Here is an 18,313-nt window from a genome sequence, read left to right as displayed (position 1 = left end):
TGGATTTTCTTAAACTGAATATTTTATTGCAACACCTGTATTTTAGTACTGGATGTATCAACTTTGACAAAACATATTCAAAATTTAAAGAGAACTTACATAACTAAAAAGATTGTTCTTGGGTTAAATTACAATTTTCTCCAGGCCACCCTAGTTTCATGCTGGAATAAGATAGTCCTTAATACCAAAGTATTAAATGAAAATATATAGGCTAGGACCCCAATCCTTAAATGGACTTAGACCCGTGTCTGACTCTTTAGTTGGCTAAGTCCATCATTTAGGCACCATTGACACTTTCAAAGCCACTGTTCAGCTATTATCTAAATCCATAGATGCTTAAGCCCCCACCAGTCCGATACTAGCACTTATACCACCCCACAGTTAACAAGCCAAGACTCTGGTGGCCCCAAAGTTGGATTCTCAAACTAAACAATCTCAAAAGTGTGCTCTAAATATGCCTAACACTGTTGCCTGCCAGCCCCCACTTCAGGAAGCCCAGATGCAGGCCATCAATAGATGGAAAAGCAGCAGAGACCTGCACAAAAGACACAGGAGGGCACAGAAAAATGTAGAGCAAACACAAGAGTGGAATCAGGCATGAGTAGGAGACAGACATATGGTTTCAGCTGCAAGGATATGGAATACTGGATCAGTTGACCTGGCTTCGGTACCTAACTCTATGAGAGTGTTCACAGTTGAGGATCCCAAGTGGAAGGAGTTGCCTATCTCAGGCCCATCAGACAGGTGCACCAAGTCAGACGCTCCTCAGCATTACTCCTGGTTAGCTCAAGAAGCTCCCCATTCAACTGTCCATCTTCTGAAAATCCCTTAATCAGGCACTGAGCTCTCCCCAGGCATTATATGGAAAAGATAGGCACCTAGCTTGAAGCTAAAAATTCCACTTAGAAGCAGGCCACCTAGGGGTTAGGTGTTGTAATGATGAGCAGAGCAACAGTCAAATACATTTAAGGACCTGGATTCAGACACCTCAATTCATTTTATTCCCACAACTCAAAGAAAACGTTGGGCATGTGCATGTCAGTTGTAATGAGCGAGCACAATAGTTACACAGAAGCCAACAGTCAATAACCCAAGTTACAAAAGAATCCTCAGTAAAAGCCAACCAAAAAGGCTCTGAGAGGCTTGTTATGAAGCTCTCAGAATTATTTCAGTGGAAGCTCTAATAGCAAAGCCATCAGAGGTGACTATCCAGAGAGTTGTTTCACAAAACTAGTATTTTCACAAACCAGAATAAAATAATTCAGAGGTAAGACTATCACACTTCTGTTGTTATGCCTACAAACTCTCTCAGCCTCTAATTACTGTCTCCTGTTACATACCAGACATGCTGCAATACCTTGACAATAGGATAGACAATTAGCTTACCTTCAATGGCTGAAGATTAACTATGACAAAGTAATGTTCATTTTTAATGTCTTTATGAACTAATTAGATTTCTTTTAACCAAAGCCCAGAAACTTGGCTGTCTTAGCTGGATTTTAAAGAGACAAGCATAGCAAACTCCCAAGAAGTTTCACTCAACAGTTTGTCAAAAATACTAAGATGACAAACTGCAAGTGTCAAAAATACCACCAATCATTTTTTAATCATGTAGTTTGATAAAGTCAGGATTTCTCTCAAATGATTCTTGACAGGAATAGATCTCTTATAAATGCTGTGACAAACCATGGCATATTCGTCGGCTTCCCATTAGTTTTTTTTTATTTATTTATTTAAAACCAAGATCCATTATTTAACCAAAATTAAATTTTGACCATTAAAATTGCAACAGTAAAAATATATTAACATTAGATGTTTTACATTGCTCCTTTGTAAAATATAGATTCTGTTCAATACCCAGTTTTAATTCCAACTTCCTACGCAGCTTTAACAAATGCATGGCCTATGGTTCTGAATCTAACAATTTTAGTTCTCAAATTGCACAAAACCTACTTCATAAATAAAATAAACCAAGTCATTTTTAAAATCGCTTAAATTGTGTTCCCCTGAAAGATTTTGCAGATGCAAAAAAGTCATTTTCAGATTTTTTTTTTTTAATTTCCAAGAATCAAACATGGTTAAAAGCAAGATTTGTAAACTGGCAGTCAAAAACAATGTCTAAATGTCTTAATTAAAACCTTTCTGTGGGAGATTCTACTTTTGTAACTAGATTTCTTAAATGATTAAGAGAATCTAGGATGTTATGTGCTGCCTTAATCCCTAACAGAATAAGAAAATTTTCAAGAGCTCCCAGGAAATTTTGGTCATGGAATGACTTAGTAATAGGTAAATTGACAACTGACAGAGAAATCAAAGGGGCTATATGTCAAAGAAAATAAGATAGTTACTGATTAGCAAACCATTCCACGTTAAACTGACATACTACAAACAAGAGAATAGTTAATTAAAAAAGGTGTTAGACATTAAAAGTCTATGTTCACTAGATAACTATCCTACTATTTAAAGAAAAGATGGGTAGAAGGGAAAGAAAGTTGTAGATAAGTTTTAAGTGTCCACGTGAAAAAATTACATTTTAAGCAATGTGGTTTATGAAAGCAGAAGTTCATGCTACCAACACAGGTGGGTTTATGCTATCTTTTCCATGTGTGACTACTTCAGATTAAAGAGTCTCTTAACATTAAAGCTAACCCCCCTCACTTTAGGACAGCCAGAAAAGAAAAAAAAAAAAAAAAAAGTTACTAGATGTGAATTAGAGTTCATCATGACCAAGAAAAATGGTTCTTGAACTCTTGTCTATTCTTAACTTGAGGCCATTAGCAACACTCAAATCCATTAAGACCTCAGAATGGAGAGGAGAACCACTATATTATGCATTCACTGTAGGCACCATCTCAAGAAAGTGAACAAGAGTGAAGGTAATTGCCATCGATCCTATATTTACCAGTTTCAATTACAAGAGCTAGAATAGTGGTTCTCAAACTTTTGCACTGGTGACCCCTTTCACGTAGCAAGCCTCTCTGTGTGACCCTCCCCCCCTTATTAATTAAAAACACTTTGTACATATTTAACACCATTATAAATGCAGGAGGCAAAGCACGGTTTGGGGTGGAGGCGGACAGCTTGTGATCCCCCAAGTAATAACCTTATGACCCCCAGTTTGAGAACCCCAAAGATAGAATATAGCTGTTACAATTCCCTCCCATCACCCCAAAGGCATTACCATAAGCAGGACTTCAAAAAACCTGCTGTGAAGAAAACATGGGGTTTTTTGTGTCATTTTAAAGAAGCAAATAATTGTTCATGATTTTTCAGAATGCCTCAAACAAACATCTTTAGTTGTCAAGGACAGAGACAAGGACACATTCACCAGCACTCTGTACTCTACATTGGATCCAGCACTGGCTTGGAAGACAATTTAAAGTTCGGCTCCTCAGTCCCTTCCATTAAACCCTAAATTGGCTGAGGCCTGGTAATCTCAGAGACCAGCTCTCTGAACCCTACTTTGGAGATGCAATCAACAGGAATAGGCTGATTGAACCTAGGGTATACATCATAGGACCCAAGTGCAGAGCTTTGTCTGTGGAATCATTGAGGAACTCACTCCCTAAAGCCAAATCTTGGCATCTTAAGGACACATTGCATAGGAACACAGGAACTGCCACAAAGGATCAGATCCGTGGTCCATTTACCCCAGTATCCTGTCTCCAACAGCAGTCAGCATCAGATACTCCAAAAGACTGTGCAAGAACACTGGCAATAATTAATACGTGGAGTAAGCTGCCCCCATGAAGACCTTGCCCTAATCATTAAAGATTGGTTTAAACCATGAAACATAAGGTTTTATATTCCTTCCCAAGTTAATGGACTGCCCCTGCACCACTTGGAGTCTGATCCTTCCAGTTAAATGTTGATAATGGAAGACAGCTATTCTTCCTTTGTGGGCATTCCTTGAACAAGAAATTCCATGTTCAGAGTACAGTGCACTACAATGCAAGTGCCTTAGAAATGTGACAATCCATTATATTTTCCACACTTAGTGAAGTTAATTTGGAGCGGAGGAGCAGGCACAGGGGAGAAATGGGTATATAGTTGTCAAAAGAGTCTTCCTCCTTTAGTTAGCTCAACTCTGTTCACCCCAGAACCAAAGTGTCTCCTTTAAGGAGAACTTGGCAAAATTCCCAGGAGTTGGAGAATATATACACAATGACTGCACTTTAAACATTTCTTCTGTTTTCAAATGCAGTGTAGTTGTAGCCGTGTCTGTCCCAGGATATTATAGGGATAAGGTAGGTGAGATAATATCTTTTCTTGGACCAACTTCTGTTGATGAGAGAGGCAAGCTTTCAAGCTACACAGAGCTCCTATAATGCTGGGACTACCCTTCCCAGACTTGAAGCAGAGCTCTCTGTGACTCAAAAGCTTGTCTCTCTCATCAACAGAAGTTGGTCCAAGAAAAAGATTATCTCACCTACTTCGTCTCGCCTCTGTTTTTAAAGGTATTATTAGTACCAGCAAAGCAACAGAATCTTTCAAAATGGAAGAAACTAAGTAACACCTTTTCGCTGGTCTCTTAGAAAAGACGGTTACTCACCGTTGTAACTGTTGTTCTTCGAGATGTGTTGCTCATATCCATTCCATTAGGTGTGTGCGCGCCGCGTGCACGATCGTCGGAAGATTTTCTACCCTAGCAACACCGGCGGGTCGGCTGTGGAGCCCCCTAGAGTGGCGCCTTCATGGCGCTGAATATATACCCCAGCCGACCCGGCGCCCCCTCAGTTCCTTCTTGCCGGCTACTCCGACAGTGGGGACGGGGGGCTGGTTTGGAATGGATATGAGCAACACATCTCGAAGAACAACAGTTACAACGGTGAGTAACCGTCTTTTCTTCTTCGAGTGCTTGCTCATATCCATTCCATTAGGTGACTCCCAAGCCCAACTTAGGTGGTGGGGTCGGAGTGAGACATTGCTGTGTGCAAAACCGCTGATCCGAAAGCAGCATCGTCTCTGGACTGCTGCACTAGTGCATAGTGAGCTGTAAATGTGTGGACTGATGACCAAACCGCTGCTCTACAAAATGTCCTGGATCGGAACTTGTGCCAGGAAAGCCGTCGAGGAAGCCTGGGCCCTCGTGGAGTGAGTGGTGAGGTGCGGTGCTGAGACACCTGCCAGGTCATAGCAAGTCCGGATGCAAGACGTAATCCAGGAGGATAGGCGTTGTGAGGAGACCGGTGAGCCTTTCATTCGGTCGGCCACTGCAACGAAGAGTTGCGTCGTCTTTCTAAAGTGCTTTGTGCGGTCAATATAGAAGGCCAGGGCCCTTCGTACGTCCAGGGAATGCAAACGTTGATCCTGGCGAGTGGCATGTGGTTTGGGATGAAAGACCGGGAGAAAGATGTCCTGGTTGATATGAAAAGGAGAAACCACCTTAGGGAGAAAGGCAGGATGTGGACGAAGCTGCACTTTATCCTTATGGAAAACTGTATAAGGGGGCTCGGATGTAAGCGCCCTGAATTCAGAAACGCGCCTTGCTGAGGTGATGGCTACAAGGAAGGCTGTCTTCCAGGATAGGTACAAAAGTGAACAGGTGGCCAGTGGCTCGAATGGAGGACCTGTGAGCTTGGAGAGAACCAGGTTGAGGTCCCACGTCTGAACGGGCTGACGTTGTTGTGGGTACATCCGGTCTAAGCCCTTGAGGAATCTAACGACCATCGGGTTAGAGAATACCGAGGACGCGAGTTCCCCTGAGTGAAAGGCCGATATAGCGGCCAGGTGAACTCTAATTGAAGATATCGCCAACCCCTGCTGTTTTAGGGAGAGGAGATATTCCAAAATGAGAGGAATGGGTGCCTGCAACGGGGACATGGCTCGTTGTTCGCACCAACAGGAGAACCGCTTCCACTTGGCCAGGTATGTGGTGCGTGTTGAGGGCTTCCTACTGCTCAGCAGAATCTGTTGGACAGAGTGCGAGCATTGCTGCTCTGCCTGGGTGAACCATGGAGCAGCCACGCCGTGAGGTGGAGTGATTGCAGGTCGGGGTGACGCAGCCGGCCGTGGTCCTGAGAGATGAGATCCGGACACAACGGAAGCGGGATCGGTGTCTGAACCGAGAGTTCCAACAGTGTGGTGTACCAATGTTGTCTCGGCCACGCTGGAGCGACCAGAATTACCTGTGCCTGGTCTCTGCACAATTTGAGCAGTACCTTGTGGACCAGAGGAAACGGAGGGAAGGCATAAAACAGGTGGTCTTTCCAGGGAAGGAGAAACGCATCCGAGAGGGAGCCCGGAGCTCGACCTTGTAGGGAGCAGAACACGTGGCACTTCCTGTTGTCTCGAGATGCAAACAGGTCTATCTGGGGAAACCCCCACTTTTGGAAGATGGAATGTATGATGTCCGGACGGATAGACCACTCGTGGACGTGAGCTTGAACTTGCTCCTTGGTGCGACCGCGTACCAGCCAGTCGTCTAGGTACGGGAACACCTGTATCCCTTGCCGACGAAGGTACGCTGCCACGACAGCCATACATTTCGTGAACACTCTTGGGGCCGAGGATAGGCCGAAGGGAAGGACTGCAAATTGGTAGTGCACCGCGTTTACCACGAATCGCAGGAAACGTCTGTGAGGTGGGTAAATTGAGATGTGAAAGTATGTGTCTTTCATGTCGAGGGCGGCGAACCAGTCTCCAGGATCGAGGGAAGGGATAATGGCCCCCAAAGAGACCATGCGGAACTTCAACTTTACTACGAATTTGTTGAGTCCGCGCAAGTCCAAGATGGGCCGCAGACCTCCTTTGGACTTGGGGATCAGGAAGTAACGGGAATAAAATCCCCTGCCCCTTAACTCTATCGGAACCTCCTCTATGGCCCCCATGGCCAGGAGCATAGAAACCTCCTGTATAAGAAGTTGCTCGTGAGAAGGGTCCCTGAAGAGGGACGGGGAAGGGGGTGGGAGGGGGGGATAGAAGAAAACTGGATAGCGTATCCCCTCTCCACCGTGCGGAGGACCCAACAGTCCGAAGTTATAAGGGACCAAGCGCGGTGGAAGTGGGAGAGACGATCCTGAAAGGAGGGGGCTGGATCCTGGGGGATGACTGGGGCGCCGTCCTCGACCGCACCTTCAAAAGTTCTGCCTGGGGCCTGAAGGTGGTCTAGGTGGCCCCTGGTTCTGGCCGGGTTGAGGGCCGGCCCACCTTCTTCTACCACCTCGCCCTCGCCTCCGGGTCGAGTCCTGTCTCTGACGAGGCGGGGGGGGGGGTAGAAGCGCTGAGGCTGCGGCCTAAATGGTCTGCGCTGAGGGCCCACAACATGCATCCCCAGGGAGCGCATGATTGTTCTCGAGTCCTTGAGGCTCTGCAGGCGAGAGTCCGTCTTGTCCGAGAACAATCCATGTCCCTCAAAGGGCAGATCCTGTAGGGTTTGCTGCAGCTCCGGAGGCAAATCCGAAACCTGAAGCCAGGAGATCCTCCGCATAGCGATACCCGAAGCCAGGGTCCTCGCAGCTGAGTCTGCTATGTCCAAGGAGGCCTGCAAGGAGGTCCGAGCCACCTTCTTAATCTCCTCTACCATGGCTCCAAACTCTTCCCTGGACTCTTGGGGAATCAACTCCTTAAACTTCCCCATAGAGTTCCAGGAGTTAAAATTGTAACGGCTCAATAGCGCCTGTTGGTTCGCCGCTCTAAGTTGCAGCCCTCCGGCTGAGTAAACCTTACGGCCAAACAAATCGAGCCGCTTAGCCTCTTTTGATTTAGGCGCTGCAGCCTGCTGGCCGTGGCGCTCTCGTGCGTTCACTGATGCCACCACCAGTGAACACGGTTGGGGGTGGGTATACAAGTACCCGTAGTCCTTATACTGGACAAAGTACTTCCTTTCCACCCCTCTCGCTGTGGGTGGGATAGAGGCAGGAGTTTGCCATATCGTATCCGCATTGGTTTGTATCGTGCGGATCAGGGGTAGCGCCACCCTCGATGGGGCATCCGCTCCGAGGATGTTCACGATAGGGTCCTGTACTTCCACTATCTCCTCCGCCTGCAGGTCCATAGTACGGGCCATCCTACGCAGGAGATCCTGGTGAGCCCGAAGATCTATCGGAGGGGGACCCGTACATGAAGTGCCCGCCACTGCCTCATCCGGAGAGGAGGAGGAAGACGCCTCCGGTGGTACTGGATCCAAGGGGGGGTCCTGATCCCCCTGCTCTTGGGCCGGAGCATCACCTGTACTCGGGTCTATGGTGTCAGGTGGCGTGGACACGGAAGCCTCCATGCCCCCTGGCGGAGGTCGAGAGATGGTGGATTCTGGGGCCCTTCTAACCGAGTGACCCGAGCGAGAGGTCGATGGTATTGGAGCCCCTTGCTCCTGGTGGTACGCCCACGGGGTCCAAAATGACCAGTGAGATGGTCCATGGGAGTGGTCCTCTGCCAACTCCTGCCAATGGCCCAAGTTCCGTTCCTCGGCTTGCCCTTGAGGGGGGTATGCCGATCTCGACAGCTCCTCCGAGGAGCGAGACACCGATCTTGACGGCCATGGCGGTTCCGAGAGAGATGAAACGATCCCCGTGTGCTGTGGTGCCGCACGGTACCGGTCCGGAGATGATCTATCTCTGCGCGGTGCCGGCGAACGGTGCCGGGACCATCGATCGGTGCCGATGACCTCGTCGGTGCCGGGAGCCGGATCTGGACCTCGACGAGGACCTGGAGTATGCCCGGTGCCGGGAGCGGCCTCTCGACGTCGAGCGTCGACCGTAGCGGTGCCGAGAACTACGTCTCGACGTTGATCGGTGCCGACGATCATATCGGTGCCGAGACGTAGAGCAGTGCCGCGAAGATGATCTTGGCCGCGAGTACGACCGGTGCCGAGGCGATATTCGGTGCCGGGACTGCGAGCGGCGTGGGGACCTGCTTCGGGACCTGGATCGGTGCCGAGGTTCCAGCCCTTGCGATGGAGGGCGCATCAAGGCAGGTTTCCCCCTCGACTGGACCGGGCGAGTCAACGGTGCAGTCGGTGCCGGTGGTTGAGGCGGTGCCGGCTCCGTGAGAGCTATTAAGTCTCTCGCCGCCGCGAAGGTCTCTGGAGTCGACGGGAGGCACTGTATCACCGCCGGTCTCGGTGGAGACGCTATCTGGACCGGACTCAACGGCCTCGGCGCCGGAGTCGACGGTGCTGGAGGCACCTGTTTCCGGTGCTCCACCGGCGGACGCGGCTCTACCCCCGGCACTTGGGGAGCCGGCGTCTTCGGCACGGATGTCCCCGTCTTATGGGCTTTTTTATGCCCCGGGGATAATGACCGGCGCCGAGGCACTTCTTGCGGTGCCGACGAGGTCCGGTGCCGGGGAGGCTTGTCTGACGCCACTCGCGTGGTCGTCATAGCCGGTGCCGCCGGGGCACTGCGCACCGAGGTGCTAGGTGCCGGGGCCTGACTTGTAGATGGAGCGTCCGGACTAAGTGCCGCCTCCATCAGGAGTTGCCGGAGCCGAAAGTCCCGCTCCTTCTTGGTCCTTGGTCTGAAGGCCTTACAGATCTTGCACTTATCTGTTTGATGGGACTCTCCCAGGCACTTCAGACAGGAGTCGTGCGGGTCGCTCGTGGGCATAGGCTTAGCGCAGGAGGCGCACTGCTTGAAGCCGGGAGCGTTGGGCATGAGCCCGGCCCCGCGGCCGGGGGAGAAAGGGGGAGACGACCCCCTTAATCCCCTGAACTACTTAGAACAACTAAAACAACTTTTAAACTATTTAACTATTTAACTATAAACACTAGAACTATAACTATAACTATAACTGTGATACAACAAACTAAGCTAGGGAGAGTGGAGAACAGCTAAGCAGCGCTCCACAGTTCCAACGACCGTCAGGGGCGGTAAGAAGGAACTGAGGGGGCGCCGGGTCGGCTGGGGTATATATTCAGCGCCATGAAGGCGCCACTCTAGGGGGCTCCACAGCCGACCCGCCGGTGTTGCTAGGGTAGAAAATCTTCCGACGATCGTGCACGCGGCGCGCACACACCTAATGGAATGGATATGAGCAAGCACTCGAAGAAGAACCTACAGTGCCATTTATCTAAACGATACACCTTCATTTGCTTTACAAAACAAGTCTGTGTTGATCATTACCAAAACACACAGAAACATTACCAAAACACATTTTGTAGCTGTTATCCATACCTCTTATAAGGTTCTTTAACAATAAGCCTGAAAGCAACAAATATAAAGCCATGGCATGTTTTCAATGTCTTATCTCAGGAAGATTTTTTAAAAAGTCACACTTTCATTAAATCTTCTAGTTATTGCAGAATATTAGGGTTTTTTTTTTTAAGGTAATATGTGATAATTGGGGCAACAAAATCAATTCCTTCATGTAAAACTTGTCCATGGGATCAAACCCTGAATTAGGATTTTTAAGGATTTTTCCAAGATTTTAAGCATTTGTAAAAAATGCTTTGAACCCATGCTTAAGATTTTCTACCATCGCAAATCTGACTATTTCTCAGAGCCTATTTTCTGATAGGCCTGTTGTTATGGGTTATGTTAATTATAGACAAAAATCCATACTACAAATTTACCGTATATTAAATAAGTGACTATACATGTTGTAGAGATTTCACATTAGAGTAGTTAATCCTCGGCAGGTGGTTAATTGGGGGTGCCAGAGTCCAGAATAAAGACAGTACAAGACAAAGTAAAACTAAATGAGTAGTATCTAAATCTGTCATTTCTTTGTATAAAAGTTATTTGTATTGCAGTAGCACCTCAAGAATCTCAAACAGTATTGGCCCTCACTGTAAAAGAGCTTTATACACATACAAAGAGAGAGCTCTTGTGCAAAAATACCAAAAACTCAAAATAATGGACCTGAGAGATTTAAGATTCCCTTTTAGATTTCCCTCTCTAATTCAGCGATTTAGAACCATCAAATATATAAGACTTATTCTTCATAATTTTATCTTATAAGTAAAGCCATACTTCTATGAAAGGTATTATTTGTATTACATGGATCAGGGTCCCATTGTGCTAGGCACAGTACAAACAGATAACATGATGATAGATAGTAAACTCTTTGGAGCAGGTAGCTAAGGCTAGGTCTATACTACCCGCCTGAATCGGCGGGTAGAAATCGACCTCTCGGGGATCAATTTATCGCGTCCCATCGGGACGCGACAATCGATCCCCGAATCGGCGCTCTTACTCCACCAGCGGAGGTGCTAGTAAGTGCCGCCGACAGAAAGCCGCAGAAGTCGATTTTGCCGCCATCCTCACAACGGGGTAAGTCGGCTGCGATACGTCGAATTCAGCTACGCTATTCATGTAGCTGAATTTGCGTATCTTAAATCGACTCCCCCCTGTAGTGTAGATGTACCCTAAGATGTCACTGTTCTAGGTGACTTTTTGATTATCAGGCAATAATCAGAGGTCAATTAAATTAAATAAAAATAAAAGGTCAATTAAAACTTCCGCTCAGAATGTAGAAGTGTTCAACAACCCATAAGTTGAAATGACACATGGCATGAAATAGCCAATAACTTTCATATTAATTCCTGAAATACTATATTCAGCTCTGGCTACTCTTGCTCAAAAAAAGATACAGCAGAAATCAGGGGTTCAGAGACAGCCACCGGCAACAATCAGAGGCATGAAAAAGCTTCCAAATGAAGATTGAAGAAATTGCAACAGTTCAGTTAGGAAACAATTATGAGGGGACACGATAGAGATATACAAAATATTGAATCGGATACGGAAAATAATCTGAGGACTCCTACTGATATTTACTCTTTTCCATAATAAAATGGGATATTTGATGAAATTCAAAGGTGACAAATTTAAACTTGATTAAAGAAAACTTTTTTTTTATATAAAGACAATGAATAATTAACTTGTGCTCATGAGTTCCACAAATCATCACTGAAACCAATAGCTTTGCAAGATTCAAAAGAGGAATAGACATTTATATATACAAGAGTATAAATTACACAGGATACAAAAAGTTAAGGGATCACTTCTTCCCGTCTCTGCAAGGTGCTAATTTGATGGACACTAGGAAGAAACTTTCCCCATAGCAAAATTATTCCCTAGTTGTCCACTACAAGTTTTCCTGAAACTTTCTCTTAAGTACTTAGTACAGGCTGATGTCAGAAACAGCATATGGCACTAGAACAGGGGTAGGCAACCTTTCAGAAGTGGTGTGCCAAGTCTTCATTTATGCACTCTAATTTAATGTTTCGCGTGCCAGTAATACATTTTAACGTTTTTTAGAAAGTCTCTCTCTATAAGTCTATATTATATAATTAAACTATTGTTGTATGTAAAGTAAACAAGGTTTTCAAAATGTTTAAGAGGCTTAATTTACAATTAAATTAAAATGCTGATCTTACGCCACCAGCCTGCTCAGCCTGCTGCCAGCCTGGGGTTCTGTTCACCTATGCTGGCAGCGGGCTGAGCGGGGCCTGCGGCCGGGACGCCAGCTGGCAAGGGGCCAGCAGCCGGGACCCAGAGCTGGGGGGGGGTTCAGGGGTCAGGGCAGGGAGATGGGGATGTGTGGAGGTGCAAGGCAGAAGGCTGGGTGTGTGTGGGGGGGGGATTCAGGGCAGAGGGCTGGGGTGCTCGGCTCGTGGGGATGCTCCCAGCCCCCTGCCCTAAGCGGCTCATGGCAGGGGGCTGGAAGGGATATGCCCTGTTCCACCCCCTTCCCCAAGGTCCTGTCCCTACCTCTTCTCTGCCTCCTCTATGGAGCAGGGAGCACGCTGCCACTCGGCTCTGCTCGGCTCCGCTCCCCCTCCCCATGGCGATTAGCTGATCGGCACAGGAAGGAGAAGGAGGGGCAGGAAAGCACCACGCTGGGAGAAGAAGCGGGGGAGGGGGGAAGCTTGGCCACCACAGGACCAAGCGTCTGCCTCCTGCCCCAGCAGGGGAGAGCAGTGGGCGGGGGGGGGGGGGGGGCTGAGGGCCGGGACCTCGGCAGCATGCCACTCAAAATCGGCTTGCGTGCCATGTTTGGCACGCATGGCATATGTTGCCGATCCCTGCACTAGAAGAACCACTAATCTGGTCCAGTATGGCAGTTCATATCTTCCTATTATACAAGGGCTTGTTCACAGGGTAAAGCTGTTGCAAAATAAGCTATAGTGTGAATCCAAAGCACAACAGCTATTCCACATTAACTCCCCAAGTTGACACTTATTCCACACTAAGAGTGCCTTTGTGTGGTTTTAAACCAATTCAGAATAAGAATATTCACACAGGTAGCTACTGAGGAATAGCTATTGTGGGCTATTTCCCCATCTAGACAAGCCCTTGTAAAGTAGGAATACACTTTTTCAGTAAATAAATTAATCTTAAAAAGAATCAAGCTACAAATTGGCTGCATCAATTTAACTGCCAATAAGGGTGTGCCTAGATTGCAGCTGGGAACTAGCCTCTCAACACTAGCAGACAGGCTCCCTCATGCTGGGGTGCTAAAACTAGCAGTATGGACACTGAGGAAATGGCTCAGGATAGCCACCTGGGCTAGGACCATGAAGATAGCATAGATACAGGAGGCATAGCTATGCCATAGCATAGACAGAACTCTCCATTTGGCCACAGCTAAGTATCAAGTATCACATTTTCTGCTCCCTGATTTGCAGTTGCCTCTTGCTCTCCAGCGTTCCCCACAAGAGGGAGTTAACTATAGTGTGTACTCCCTGTATTTTCCATGCAACTAAAGCAGGAGTCAACTTGCAGCCAGAGTGTGTGGTCAGCTGAATTAAGATACAGCAGCCAAAGCCCAGAGAGCCAAGCCACAGGAAGTGGCTACAAACTCTTCACTTCCCTGACACACACAGGAAGTTTGGAATCAGGCAGCCTGGACAATGGAGCCAAGGTGCCTGGAGAAAACATCCTCAAAAGTCATCAAATAAGTCTTCAACTATGAGCCATAATTTTATGTGTTTTGACGGAGCATTGAAGATATTTTATTCAGATAAAAATAAACATTGCTTTGGAATTCAGTTCCACCTTGCCATGGAGTAAATAGGGATGTTTATATAGACACCAACAAAAGTAGCAGGTAGTAACTGAAGTCACAAACACAGCATCTTTACGTCACTGACTACAGAATAAGTTAATAGCTGTCATTTAGAAAAATATGGAACATTTACAACTGGTACAAGAGGGAACCAAATCACGTCAAACCAGCACTGCTTCCTTCCTTGACTGGCCTACTGGATGAGGGAAGCAGTAGATGTGATATATCTTCATTTTAGTAAGCCTTTTGACACAGGCCTACATGACACTCTCATAAGCAAACTAGGGAAATGTGATCTAGATTAAATTACTATAATATGGATGTATAACTGGCTGAAAGACTGTACTCAAAACAGTAGCTATCAATGGTTCGCTGTCAAACTGGGAGGATGTATCTAGTGGGGTCTTGGAGTAGTCTGTCCTGGGACCACTATTATTCAACAATTTCATCAATGACTTGGATAACGGAATGGAGAGTATGCTTATAAAATCTGCAGAGGATACCAAGTTGGGAGGAGTTGCAAGCACTTAAGGAGGACAGGATTAGAATTCAAAATAACTGAAATTGGAAAATTGGTCTAAAATCAACAAGATGAAATTCAAAAGAGTACGAAGTACTACACTTAAGAAAAAAATCAAATAGATACAAAATGGAGAATAGTTGGCAAGGCAAAATAGTACTGCTGGTAATGAGGGGGAGGAATAGCTCAGTGGTTGGAGCATTGGCCTGCTAAACCCAGGATTGTGAGTTCAATCCTTGAGGGGGCTACTTAGGGATCTGGGGCAAAATTAGTACTTGGTCCTGCTAGTGAAGGCAGGGGGCTGGACTCAACTTGACTCGATGACCTTTCAAGGTCCCTTCCAGTTCTAGGAGATAGGATACCTCCATTTAAAAAAAAACAAAAAAAAACTAGGGGCTAAAGGGCATTACAAGTTGACTATAAGCCAACCATGTGATGCTACTGTCAATATGGCTAATATCCTGGGATCTATTAACAGGCTGCAGAAAGTTAAGAAATTAAATCTTTCTGCCTCTGACAAGTGTAACCAGATAGACATTGGGAAGAAACTTCTCCTCTAGCAAAGTTTTTCCCTAGTTGTCCACTACAACTTTTCCTGAAACTTTCCTGACATATTTAAAACACAGGAGGTAACTGTCCCACACAGTCCTATGTCTGGTTTTCTGCACAACGCTTTAAGAAGGATGCAGACAAACTGGAGAGAGTCCAAAAAGACAGCAACAAAAAATGATAAAAGGTTTAAGAAGCCTAACCTATGAGGAAAGGTTAAAAAACTGTGCATGTTTAGTCTAGAGAAAAGACGACTGAGGGAAAACCTGATAATCTTCAACTATGGCTCCATCTACATTTGGAGCTTGGAATGTGATTCTGAGCTCGATTACATACACTCATGTTAGCTCTCATCAAGCTAGCATGCTAAAAACAGTAGCGTAGACACTGTAGAATGGACAGTGGCAGGCAGCGACACAGGCTAGTCACCCTGAGTACAAATCCATCTGGACCTTTGCATACGATTTCGGGGAAGCTAGCCCTCCTTGCTGCTCGCCATTGCCACTTCGGCTATATTACTATTTTTAGCAAGATAGCTCAAAAAGAGCTAGCATGAGCACGCCTACCTGCGCCAAGAATCACAGCCCCCAGCTCCAAGTATAGATGCCTATGCTAAGGTCTATTATAAAGGGGACAACGATCAATTGTTCTCCATGCCCAGTGAAGATAGGACAAGTAGTATCAGCCTAATCTGCAGCAAGGGAGAGTTAGAAAGTTCTTCCCTCTATCTAACCTAACCAAATACTAGAATAGGGTTCAAAGGGAGGTTCTGGAATTCCCATCTTAGAGATTTTAAAAACAGGTTAGATAAACCCCTGCCAGGAATGGTCTAGGTTTACTTGGGCCTGCCTCAGCCTGGGGGAACCAGACTAGATGATTTCTTGAGGTCCATTTCAGTCCTACATTTCTATGACCTGTGTAACCCCACAGATTGTTTATACAGAGATGGAGGTTGAGCCTTAAACTGCACATATTTCTTTTGGCTTTCTTAAGCAACAATCTGAGTATTCAATTAAACCTGGAAAGTTGGCATGATTTTTATTTTAATGAAAGGTTGGCAAGAATTGTATCTATAATAAAAATGCTAACACATTTGGATACACAGTTTGGTCTTGAAGTATAGAGCAAGAAGTACTAGAAATTATGTGATATGTATCAGACAGTTTTGTCATTATAGACCAGGATGTCTCAAACCCAAGAGCAAATAAGGTCCAGCATGATCATTTAGTTTAGAAAAATTAAATGTAAATTTATCTGATACAAGTTTGACTTTCAATTTTGCTTACTGGCAATTGTGAGAAATTCAAAGGATAGCAGTGGGTTGGAGGAGGCCAACATTTGCTGCTCCTCTCCTTAAAAAAAAGTACACACTTTTTAACCTACTACTATTACAACACCTAAGATGGCTACAACTAAAGGACAGTAGAAAAAAAATATATTTCGCACATTGTGTTTGCTATGCACATTTTGTTTGTCATCTTCCAATCAACCAGATTCCTCTGTAATTTGAGAGTTTTTTCCATATTGCAACAAAAAGAGGGAGGAAATATTTCTGAAAGCAGAAAAATATGGTTGCAAACAAAGACTGGCAGGTGAATTCAGGGCAGGTGTAACGCATGGAACTACATTTAACATTTTAAATTGTTTAGATTTCAAGTTGGTAGAATCCACTGAAACGTTTTATAAAGTAACTCAGATGCAATTCAAGAAGTATTTTGAGGAACTTGACTTGCCTGAACTTCTGTAATTTTTTCCCACCATAAGAAACTGACATAAAACTCAGTCCAGTTGATGCTGCTTAGAAAACAAACCAATATTAAATGCTGCAGAGCTACCTATAATTTGCCTCATGAGCTGAACTTTAAAAAGACATTCAGTTTAAAATCACTGTTCCTTTAAAACGGGCCTTGCCAGAAGTTTGCAGGCATATACTGCAGTAAGTGGGATGTCAAACGTTCTGGGGAAAACCTGAACAAGCGAGATTTCACTATATTGGTATTTAAAATAAAGAACTTCACGGGTTAATTCCCCCCCGCGAAAAGAGAGTCACTTCTAAACTGCGTGTACTGCTACTCCCCGGAGCAGCCCCACATCCAGGAGGTCTCCTCCCCCCACCTCCCAGGTCAAATAAGACTGACTGGAAATCGTCCCTCAAAAGCGAGTCGCCCCTTCCCCCGGCGTGACACGGTAGCCGGGCTCGGGGATACCTGCCCCGATCTGCATCTGTTCCGCGGCAACCGCTAAGGCCAAGGACAGGGAGGGGCTCGCATCTCCTGGCCCCGGCCCGGGGGCGCACGGCGGTGTGGCGAGCAGGACAAGTACAATTCGGCCGGGCCCGCGGCAGCAGGACGCCCCCAATACCCTCCCCAGGCCTAGGGTGCAAGTGACAGCTCCCCTCTCCTGCCCCGCCCCGCCGGCTGCCATGTAAACAAGCCCCGTCCCACCCGCTGCCGGCACAGACCTTCCGAGGTGAGGCGGCAGAAGGGCTTCACCAGCTCGGAGAAGCCCAGGTTGTTCTTGCGGGTGAGTCTCTCCGCCTCCTCGCTGCACAGCGCGGCCACCAAGGGCACGAACGAGTCCTGGATGAACTCCTGCACCGACTGCACGCACTGGGCCATCTCCCCGCCGCAGGCCCCGCGCCGCTCCGCAGCCGCTCTCCCGCCCGGCCGCCGCCGCCTCCTGCTCCCTCAGCCCCGAACCGGCTAAAGCGCTCCGGCCGGGACAGGGCCACACGCACCCCCAGCGCCACCAAATCTACCCCGCCTGCTCCTCAGCGCTCGCCCAGAGCCGCCATATTGAGCCTGAACCGAGACTACAGCCCGATCCCGGCAGCCTCCGCGACCGCTCACGTGATGAGGTGGAAGGTAGGGGCGGGGCTGGGGCCGTCAGCTGAGCGGAAGGCTGGGGTCGGAAGTGGAACGGCGGGGGACCCGCGCGCAAAGCGAAACTTCTCGCCGCTCTGGGGCCACGCGTCACAGTCAGACGCCGCGCGCGTTCGTTGTCGGGGTGCCAGCACGAGCGCGGCTGAGTGCTCGTGCGCGCCCTCCTCTGTCACCCCCGTCTGAGCTCCCCGTCCCCCACCGACCCCGGAGGGCGCGTTACCTCCTTATACAGCGCTCGGTCCCGGGTGCACCGTGTCCAGCCCCAACCAGCCGGGGCGGGCACAGTGCCCACCCAAATGCACAGCTTCTAACGTGCCAGGGGGCACCTGCCCAGCCAAATGTGCAAACCCCAACCTGCTGGGGGGCATCATGTTCGACCAAAGGCACAGCCCTCAGCCACCCAGGGGACTGCATG

General features: G+C 47.3%; 1 protein-coding gene across 9 annotated transcripts in view; it reads right to left on the bottom strand.

Moving 5' to 3' along the window:
- TRAPPC8 (trafficking protein particle complex subunit 8) overlaps nucleotides 1-17,821 on the bottom strand; it is a 113,853-nt gene extending 96,032 nt beyond the window's left edge. For all 9 annotated transcript variants that reach the window (XR_008443849.1, XM_054018457.1, XM_054018459.1 and 6 more), the window contains exon 1: nucleotides 17,478-17,821. Coding sequence is in view for 8 of the 9 variants with exons in the window: in XM_054018457.1 (XP_053874432.1) it covers nucleotides 17,478-17,634 (157 nt within the window). In the remaining variant the exon portion in view is untranslated. The remainder of the gene's footprint in view (nucleotides 1-17,477) is intronic.
- Nucleotides 17,822-18,313: the final 492 nt, after the last annotated feature.

Source organism: Malaclemys terrapin, chromosome 2 (genome assembly GCF_027887155.1).
Source record: "Malaclemys terrapin pileata isolate rMalTer1 chromosome 2, rMalTer1.hap1, whole genome shotgun sequence".
NCBI classification, from domain to species: domain Eukaryota; kingdom Metazoa; phylum Chordata; order Testudines; family Emydidae; genus Malaclemys; species Malaclemys terrapin.
The sequence above is the reverse complement of the archived record's forward strand: the minus strand, read 5'-3'. Positions and strand labels throughout refer to the sequence as shown.